The sequence below is a fragment of the Syngnathoides biaculeatus genome, chromosome 1 (genome assembly GCF_019802595.1).
Source record: "Syngnathoides biaculeatus isolate LvHL_M chromosome 1, ASM1980259v1, whole genome shotgun sequence".
In the NCBI taxonomy this organism is placed as follows: Eukaryota; Metazoa; Chordata; class Actinopteri; order Syngnathiformes; family Syngnathidae; genus Syngnathoides; species Syngnathoides biaculeatus.
Window position 1 is genome coordinate 13,905,946 of NC_084640.1, and position 10,618 is coordinate 13,916,563.

Below are 10,618 nucleotides of genomic sequence, written 5' to 3' on the forward strand. Positions count from 1 at the left end.
TGTTGGGTCAATCATGTCAAAATTTGTCTTCACAATTTCTGATAATGCTTATTTTTTATTTTTATTTATTTGCTGGGAGGAGAGGTTATGCGAGAAGACAACCACTATTTAAAAAAAAATACATCACAAAATAAAACGAAAATAAAACAACTTTGTGGCAAAAAAAAAAAAAAATAATGGCCACGAACAGACAGTACATAATTAAAAATGTATTTTCTTACTAGATATTATTTTTAATTAACTGGATAAATAAAGTTTGTGTGTATCATTTACAGTTGACTTTGGATTCAACTGAAACAAATGTGTTTGGGTCGCTCAATCATCTTTTCTTTCATGAAAAAAAATATTTACATACATAAAAAATATATATATATATAATTCTGCTCAGGTGTGTCTTGCTCATGAGCACAACCATATTTTTCTTCAGAACGCTTGTCAGGAACATCCTCCGGTTACACTGCGCTCGCATCCACCACAGACACGCACACAAAGTCGGCGACGTGTCAATTTGATTTGAAAAATGTTGTGAAAAGGCCTCCTTTTCTTTTCGCGCGCGCGCGGGCGTGTGATCAAGGCCTGCTATCGGCCTCTGTAAATGCCACCTCCATTGATAAGCGCGTTTGGGATGCAGAGAAATGAAAAGAACCTCCGACGTACGACGACGTCGCCACGCTCGCCTCTGATTGGACGGTCGAGTCGCGTATCCGAAAGCAGCCTCGCCCGTTTTCATCCGTTTGAAAGATCGATATCGGCAACGGAGAGCCGAGAAGTGTTTCAAAACTATTTTCTCACTGGACTGACGAGTCCGCTGTATAGTCGACGACAGGGGTCTAAAACCTGCGGCCCGCGGGCCAATTGCGGCACCCCCACCCCCCCCCCCGCCCCAGATGATATTTTGTGGCTCCCACCTTACTATGAAAATTAAATGATAGTGCGGCCCTGGAGTTTTTTTTATGTGCGGGTTTGCGGCTCTCGGGGCGGGTGTGACAGGCTTGATGCAAGCAGAGAAACGTTTTTCATTGAAAAAGTTACAGTGGTGGGCGGCACGGTGGCGCAACATTAATTGGACCCTCTAAATTGCCCCTAGGTGTGATTGTGAGCGTGATTGGTTGTTTGTCTCCATGTGCCCTGTGATTGGCCGGCGACCGGTTCAGGGTTTACCCCGCTCGCCTCCTGCCCCGTTGACAGCTGGGATGGGCTCCGGCGCTCCCCGCGACCCTCGTGAGGTTAAGCGGTGACGAAAAAGGGATGGACGGATGTCACCGTGGTGTTGCCGTGGAGAGTTTCATGAGTGGTTTTGCACACAACGGGGTTTACGCCAGCTTCCTTGCTTATCTTATTTTGTCCTAAAAAAAATAAATAAATAAATAAATAATAATATATATATATATTTTTTTTGTCTCATTTAAATTGTGTGCCCACGGCGGCCCCGGTCTACTATATAACCACCTGACCACCTTACAACCCTTGTATAATCCGCGTTATAAAAATCCCCAAATGGCGATAAGGGAGCATTTATTAAATCCATTATGAAGTAATTATATAATATTTGATGGATCGTGACTTCAGGTGTGATTGTGAGTGGGACTGTTGTCTGTCTCCATGTGCCCTGCGATTGGCTAGCGACCAGTTCAGGGTGTACCCCGCCTCCAGCTGGAATAGGCTCCAGGACTCCCCGTGACCCTCGTGAGGATAAGCGGCTAAGAAAATAGATGGATGGATGGAATTTATGGATCATTTCAGCCCTTGAGTGATTTGTATAATCCACTATATGCAGAGTACCGTGATTAGGGAGTGGGGTCCAGGATCTGGATGATTTTTTTGGGGGTCCAGTACTCTGGTTTGGTACCTAAATGTGGGCGGGGCTAGACACAGAGCAGTGTGTTGATTGGTGGACAGTAAGGAAGTCATGCGACCCGTGCAGCATCATGAAGAACGTTTATTTAAGCAAGTCACGGTGACGCCTGAAAGATGACATTGAGAATGGAATTTATTTACAAAATGGTGCTGACACCTGTGAGGACCTCCGAAAACAGCGCATTCACGTCAGAACGTAACAATTAGCTTTTTAAAAGCAAACTTTTAGTGTTCTACTTTGTTGTTTAGGCTCGTGTTGCGATAGCTAGCCGTTAGCCTGCTAGCTGGACATGAGAATTTGTGTACAGTTCTGCTTGTTGTACTATGTTATGCTTCAAAGTGCTGCAAACTGTGCTAAAGTGTTGTAAAATGCGAAGCACTGCAAAGTGCAGTCGGGTGTTGAAAACTGTTGCAAAGTGTAGCAAGATGCAGTGCAAGTGTTGTAAACTGTTGTTGGCGTTGTAAAGTGTAGTAAAGTGAGGTAAAAGTGTTGCAAAATCTTGCAACGTACTGTAAAATCTTGTAACATAAATTGCTTTGAAGTGTTGTAAAGTGTAGTTAAGTGCTGCAAAAATGTTGTTAAACGTCGTAGGTGATCGCGAAAGGGGATGCAGGCGTCCTCGCAGGCGCAGTCGCAGTCGCAGGGCGTTCAGTAGCAGCGCAGGAAGAAGGTGTTGCACGCCGCCCCCCGCAGGCAGTCGCACAGACGGCCGATCCGAGGCCCGTGCTTCATGGCGCAGCGTTCGCCGACGTCGCACTTTTGGACAACACACGGGGGGAAAACGCCCGAATCAGCTCACGTCACGGGGGAGGACGCGGGTGTCGCCCGACAGCCGTCGCCGGCGTTCTCACCCTGGGGATGACGCTGGCCTTCTTCTCCAGCGACGGGCCCGCTCGGGCCTCCGCCTCGTCCAGGAAGCCCTGCGGCCAGTCCGCCTGCCCGCACGCACACAACGACAGGGTCAGGTTGCTACGGCGGCGAGCTGCTAACGAGATGCCTCGTTAAGATCAGCTTTCCGTCGCGTATTGTTTCCCTCCGATCGTGCCTAATTACCGGGGGAAATTGAACCTGGCAACCCAGCCGGCGGGCACAAAGAAATACGCGACGGTTTTCCGCCTTAATTACCGCAATTTCTCTTTTCGTCGGACTCTCTGATGTAAAAACGAGTTAACGATTCGCCTTTGTAAACACTCAAAGCCGCGTCGCAATCTAATTTTGCAACTTGACGATCGAAATACAATCGCACACGCGTACTGACCAGGTCGTTGTTCGCAAGCCGTAAGACTTTTTCCCCGTCGGGCCCGGACAGAATCTGCATGTCGGCGGTCAACCTTTGACCCCGGCAGAGGACCGTCAATAGGGACAGGCACACACACAGGAACCGGTAGAATCGCACACTTTCCATCTCACCTGGGAAAAAAAATTGAAATCAGATAAAATGCAGCAAACAGCAGACGGCTGTCAATTTTTCTATAGAGGACCCGGACGAAGTTTTTGGGATTCAACCCCGAAGCTCAGCACTGTGAGGCGGACGAATTCAACAGCTCGGATTTCGTCACCTCGTTCCGGACCGTTGCGCTTCGTCTCCTGGTCGCCGCTCTCCGAGTTTGGCGTGGCGCCGTTGCGCCGTCGCCTTTATGCGCTCCTCTCTCTCTCCTCCCGCCTTCGCCTTCGCCTCCGTCATCCGTCACGTCAAAAAAAGCGCGTGCGGCGGCGGCGGCGGCTGCTCGATATTCAACAGGTCGCCGCCGGAAGGTGTTGGGGGGGCTCGCTCGCAAAGTGTGTGCGTTTGTTTGTTGAAGGCAACAACAAGCGACCGAGCGCTCGCCCGCAAAAATTCATTGTATTAAATCCGAAATTCTGCACCCAAGACGAGGAAAACACCCCGGCCCAGATGGTTTCACTTGGACTGCATCCGTCCATCCATTTTCTTTTGCCGCTTATCCTCACGAGGCTCGCAGGATCCCAGCTGTCAATGGGCAGGAGGCGTGGTCCACCCTGAACTAGTCGCCAGCCAATCGCAGGGCTCATACAGACAACCAATCACACCCAGGGGCAACCAATGTTGCATGTTTTTGGAATGTGGGAGGAAACCAGAGTGGCCCCCCCCCCGGAGGAAACCCACGTGGGCACGGGGAGAACGCGCAAACTCCACACAGGCGGGGACGGGATCGAACCCGGGATCTCAGAACTGTGAGGCCAACGGTTTACCAGCTGAGTCACCGTGCCACTAATAAATGACATCCATCCATTCATTTTCTTTTGCTGCTTATCCTCACGAGGGTCGCAGGGAGTGTTGGAGCCGATCCCGGCTGTCAACGCGCAGGAGGCAAGGTACACCCTGAACTGGTCGCCAGCCAATCGTAGGACACACGGAGACAAAGAGTCACTCACAATCTCACCTATGGGCAATTTAGAGTGTCCAATGAATGTTGCATGTTTTTGGGATGTGGGAGGAAACCGGAGTGCCCACCCGGAGAAAAGCCACGCAGGCACGGGGGAGAACGCGCAAACTCCACACAGGCTCGAACAGGGATCGAACCCAGTACATCAGAACTTTGAGGCCCACACCTTCCGGCCGTCCTGCATCCTGTTTACCAAAAAAATAATAATAATAATAATATAAAAAATCATGCTCTGCCCACTCTGTGACAGAGGTCAGAGGTCAAATCTTTCACCGTGACCTTGTCTGATGTCCACCAGGAGGCGACCTGCGACCTGCCGCTGTGAGCTTTCACCGCATCGATCAATGACAAAACCAAACAACAAGTCAACAAAAAAAACTTTGTTGACGACGGAGGACGAGGATGACGTGGTTTTTTTTTTCTGCACACGTGTACAATATTTGCATGTGTGCGTGTGTCCGCAACTGTATGTGTTTGTTGCCGCGTGTCAACGACCTTGCCAAAAAAGACAAACGATGGTCTCAAGTTATTCAGCATTAAAAAGGACATTTTGTCATCACGGACGCCGCTGGCGCTCGTGCCGGCGTCGGCCCACCGGCCTCACGTCCAAAACGGCCTTGGGGTGGTCTCGTTCCCATCATGCTTTGCATTCTTTTATTTTCTTTTTTAAAGATGTGCGTGCGTTTGTGCGTGATTGCGTCAAAATCGTGCCAACCGTATTGCATTTAATATTTGGATGAAGGCGGCACGGTGGGCTCAGCTGGTAAAGCGTTGGCCTCACAGTTCTGAGGTCCCGGGTTCGATCCCGGCCCCGCCTGTGTGGAGTTTGCATTGGTGTGATTGTGAGTGTTTGTCTCCGTGTGCCCTGCGATTGGCTGCCGACCAGTTCAGGGTCTAACCCCGCCTCCTGCCCGTTGACAGCTGGGATAGGCTCCAGCACTCCCTGTGACCCTCGTGAGGCTAAGCGGTGAAGAAAATGGATGGATGGATGGATAGTTGACTCACGCTAAATTGACTTATTATATGCACAAAGGGTTAAGCGTATAGTATTTATTGTTTTTTTTAAATTTCAAACAGAACATAAACCAAGTGAAATGATGTATGAAATTATGCTCAATGACAACTTTTCATAAGCCAGAAAAAAAAAAAATCAACTTTAGATTCATATTTGATTTCAACTGCCGGAACAATAACTGCTTGTGATCTTCAGTAAAAAAAAGAATTTATTAAACAGACGAACCAAACTTTAAAAAAAGACTTTTGCCAGCGTGCAATTGGGGGTGACTGCGGGGTCACGTGCGTGTTTCCATGGCAACCATCATCATTATCATCATCATCATCACCATCGTGCCCTGCACAGGAAGATAACAACAAACAAACACGTAAGCATGTTAGCATATTAGCATCAGAGTGTGCGGGTTTAAAAAAAAATACAAACATGTTAGCATGTTAGCATATTAGCATCAGAGTGTGCAGGTTTTAAAAAAAAAAACACAAACATGTTAGCATGTTAGCGTATTAGCATCTGCGTGTGCGGGTTTGTTTATTCCCACGCGAACAGCTCGAGTCGATCTCGCTCCACATTTGGACGCTAAAACTCGGCCGGGACGTTTCAAAGACGCCTTGTTGACGTTGGCGCCGCTCCAACGCGGCCGACGCGTTTCGCCGAGTGGAAAATGGATCTGACACGTCACGAGCTTCACGGATACAACACACACACACACACGACATATCCGTGACTTCGTGTCGCGTTACAACCGCCGTACCGCAAATATGCAATAAATGATTTCAAATGTGCGGCGCGTTGGTTCAGCTGGAAAGCGTTGGCTTCACAGTTCTGAGGACCCGGGTTTGATCCCTTACCCGCCTGTGTGGAGTTTGCATGTTCTCCCCTGTGCGTGCGTGGCTTTCCTCCGGGTGGGCACTCCGGTTTCCTCCCACATCCCAAACAAAACATGCACCATTCATTGGACACTCTAAATTGCCCATAGGTGAGATTGTGAGTGTCATTGGTTGTTTGTCTCAATGTGCCCTGCGATTGGCTGGCAACCAGTTCAGGGTGTACCCCGCCTCCTGCCTGTTGACAGCAAGGATAGGCTCCGGCAACCCTTGTGAGGATAAGCAGCGACGAAAATAAATGGATGGATCAAAAGGGCCGAATGGTGGATTGGCCGGTACAGTGTCAGCCTCACAGTTCTGAGGACCCGGGTTGGATCCCGGCCCCACCTGTGTGGAGTTTGCATGTTCTCCCCGTGCCTGATAGACATTGACAGCTGGGTTAGGCTCCAGCACTACTCCTCGTGAGGATAAGCGGCAAAGAAAACGGATGGATTTTTGAATGCAAGGTGGTGGTTGTGCGAAGGTCTTTTTTTTGGGGGGGGGGGGCTCACCGAGCATACAAATACGGAGGTCGAAGCGTTGCGGGCGGTGTCTCCGCCCATCTCCCGCCGGGTCGCCGTGGTGACTTCCACTCCATCTTCATAGCGGTCCTGGTCCCAGTCTTCGTCCTGGTCCTCCTGCGAATCCAGCAGGTGCTTCCTGTCCTTGAGGAAGTTCTCCAGGTCCTCGTTGCTTGTGTTACCTACACACACACACACACACACACACGCAAAGGCGCGCAGGTCAGTAATCAAAGCGCATGCTCGTATGCGTGACTTTGTGCGTGCGTGTTTGGTTTTAAATAGCAGACTCACTGAAGAAACTGTAGCGGAGTGTCGAGTTGTCGTCTTCGTATTCGTACTCCGGCGACGACGTCGTCACCTCCGCCTCACAACCTGAACACAGACACACACGCACACCCGAATACTACAACATACACTACTGCGTGGTTTCCACGGCGACCACCTCACTTGATACTTTTATGAATAACTGACTGTACAGTAACGGGAAAGTTGTAAACTTGGAGTTCATCTGTGTGTGTGTGTGTGTGTGAGAGAGATACACAAAATCATAATCACCTGCACACACGACCGCGGCGTGACAATATAATAACACGTCCACAGGCGCGCGCGCTGATGGGAAGCGAAGTGTATTGATTATATTTAGCGAGGGGGGGCGTGTCCCGGCGTCATCATCTGTCAGTCGCAACAGCTTCCCGTCGCACGCGATGTGACGGATGATATGATTGACGGGTGACACGCACACGCACACACGCACACACACATCGCGGTCAAGTCCTGCTGTGTGTGCGTGTGTGTGAGACTTTGTTTATGCGTTAACACACACCGAAGAACATCGAACGCGACATCGACGCGAGCGCACACGTCATGGGGTGAGAGCGCAGAGTCTCAAAAGTACTCGCGGGAAAGTGTGTTGAACAACCGGAACTTTCCACACTAACACACACGCACACACACAGACGGCGTAAGCGTGACGACTCACCGGCGGCGATGAAGAGGACGAGGACGAGGGCGAGGGCGCGCACACGCGAGGACGACATGCCGCACCGACTTGTTGCATGCATGTGTGTGTGTGAGTGTTCAACTACAGGGAAGAGGAGGGGGTGGGGGGGGGGGGTGGGGCCAGACCACGCTTGGGAGTGAAGGGGTGTGTGTGTGTGTGGGGGGGGGGGAGGTTGCGGTCCTTCCTGCCAAGTTCGGTTGGTGGCGTGCCAAAAAGATGTCCGCAAGTGCTTTACGTTTCTTTTTAGTCGACATGTAGATCTGCCACACAAAAATAAAAATCGTATAAAAAAAAAATAATAATATACATCCACAAAACCGTCGGTCACCGGTGGTGTCGAGGCCGCGGGGGCCAGAGACCGGCCCGCCGCATGATTTTACGTGGCCCGCGAAGGCAACCCACATGGGATAGGCTCCGGCTCTCCCGTGACCCTGGTGAGGATAAGCGGCTTGGATGATAGATGGATAGACGTTCACCTAACCGACTGCAGCCCAGGTGTCAAACTCAAGGCTCGGGGGCCAGAGACCGGCCCGCCGCATGATTTTACGTGGCCCGCGAAGGCAACCCACATGGGATAGGCTCCGGCTCTCCCGTGACCCTGGTGAGGATAAGCGGCTTGGATGATAGATGGATAGACGTTCACCTAACCGACTGCAGCCCAGGTGTCAAACTCAAGGCGGCAAATCACCAACGTCCGTGATTTTTTTTTTTTTTTGGGTTCAAATCTGTACCAAAAGGTCAAATAATCATATCACAAATGATAACGCTGAGATATTGCGAGCGGTTTTGTGGCGCCAAACATCAGCTGTAGTTGGAAAAACCGATTACCCTTCATTTCTGATTCCAAAACTGGTCCAGAAATTTCACGTGCAAATATGACGAGGCGGTTCAAGATTTTGGTAGCTCCACAAGGAAACCAGAACCTCAACGTGGCCCATGACAAAAATTGAGTTTGACACCCTTGGTGTAGCGGTACACACGCCTGCCGTGGGATCGATTCCTGCCCCGTGACTGACTGACGACCAGTTCAGGGTGTGCAGTCCGCCTGAAGCTAGCTGGGATAGGCTCCGGCTCTCCCGTGACCCTGGTGAGGATAAGCGGCTTGGATAACGGATGGATGGACAGCCACCAAACCAACTACAGCCCAGGTGTCAAACTCAAGGCTCGGGGGCCAGATCCGGACCGCCACATGCTTTTATGTGGCCCCGCGACGCCAAATCTAGAGCGTTAATTGAAATTATTCTTGTGAAAAAATAAATGGACAAAAATTTCAAATTGTCATGCATCATAAATGATGAAGTTGCGATATTGCAAGCATTTTTGTGTTACCAAACATGAATAGTTGAAAAAAAAAAACGCAGTACCCGTGATTTCTGATTATGAAAGTAGATCATAAATTGACGACGTAAATACGGCGAATGAAATATTGAAATATTTGTATGGTTTGACAGTCAGAACGGAATTCCGCCAACGGAACCGGAACCGCAGTGTGGCCCGCGAGAAAAACGAGTTTGACACCTTTGAACTACGGCAAAATAACAAATTGGGGTGATTGACGCAACGAAGGACTTTTGGGTAAGTAAGCCGCTAACGCAAACCAGAGCACAAACTACATCGAATACTGGACTGGGACTCACCCTATTGGGTCAGTCTGGACGGACTTCACATCCACTCCTTTAACGCCAACTGCTGTGCGTGTTTAACAAAAGCTCTTTGTTGGTGTCGAGCACAGCTGGACGCTCAACAATAGGCGGACCACACGCGCGCAGAAAGTTCCTGAGTCATTCTTCTTTTTTTTTCCGTTCTCAGGGCAGAACCAACCTGGCCGGAGCGCTGACGGATAACCCGAGCGTGGCGGGGGTGCCATCGGGGCTCAAAGGTCAGCGACCGCAGGTCCGGCGAGAGCGGGGCCGAAGCTGGCGCCGGTTGTTTTTTTGGGGGCCTCCGGGCGTGGCGTTACGAAATATCATTTGTCCACGCAGCCGTTATCCAAGCCGCTTATCCTCACAATGGTCACAAGAGAGTCGGAGCCTATCCCAGCCAGCGTCGGGTCGCGGGGCAGATATCGACGCCATCGCTGAGCGGGAATCGATCCCACGCTGCCAGCACCAAAGTCGAGCGTATTTACCGCTACACCATCAGTGACGTCGAAATATCGTTCGCTCTCAATTCATAAAGGTGAAACACGCGCACAAAAAATCAATTGAAAAGGGCGGCACGGTGGACTCAGCTGCTAAAGCGTTGGCCTCGCAGTTCTGAGGGCTCGGGTTCGATCCCGGGCCCGCCTGTGCCTGCGTGGGTTTCCTCCCACATCTCAAAAATATGCAACATTAATTGGACACTAAATTGCCCCAAGGTGTGATTGGTTGTTTGTCTCTATGTGCTGGGGACCAGTTCAGGGAGTAACGCCGCCTCCTGCCCGTTGACAGCTGGGATAGGGCTCCGGCACTCTCCGCAACCCTTGTGAGGATAAGTGGCAAACAAAAAAAAATGGATGGATGAAATGAAAAGTTCAAAGTTCACGGAATGCGACGCAATAAAAGGCCGGATGGATTGGAAGAGGATTGGCTGGATGATGTATGATAAATACATTTTGAGTAAATTTAAATGTAATTTAAAAATGGAAAAAAATATATATTTTTAGACGTCGCATGTGTTAAGCATGTGTGCCAGCTCTAATTATACTACAGTCATTTTTATACATTGAGTACAAAGTGGCAAGCAAAATATCACATCTGATGACATATACATAATAATTCTATTGCACATTAAAGACATTTAAAAAAAATAATAATGTAAATGCGCTTATGATTGCGACATCGTATAACTGTGACGCAATATTCTACAGTGGCGTTATTCGGTTGAACCGCATCGTGGGAAAAATAAGATAACTGACGACGGGACATCTTTCCACACACATGCTGGGAGTATGTGTGTGTGGGGGGGGGAGGGG

General features: G+C 49.8%; 1 protein-coding gene across 1 annotated transcript; it reads right to left on the reverse strand.

Annotated features, from left to right (window-relative positions):
• Positions 1 to 2,022: 2,022 nt before the first annotated feature.
• Positions 2,023 to 3,263, reverse strand: cart4 (cocaine- and amphetamine-regulated transcript 4). Its single transcript, XM_061825977.1, has 3 exons — positions 3,117 to 3,263; positions 2,710 to 2,793; positions 2,023 to 2,614 (listed from the first exon to the last, which is right to left on the reverse strand). Exons 1-3 carry the CDS (start codon positions 3,261 to 3,263, stop codon positions 2,507 to 2,509), a joined length of 339 nt encoding a protein of 112 aa, XP_061681961.1. The 3' UTR covers positions 2,023 to 2,506.
• Positions 3,264 to 10,618: the final 7,355 nt, after the last annotated feature.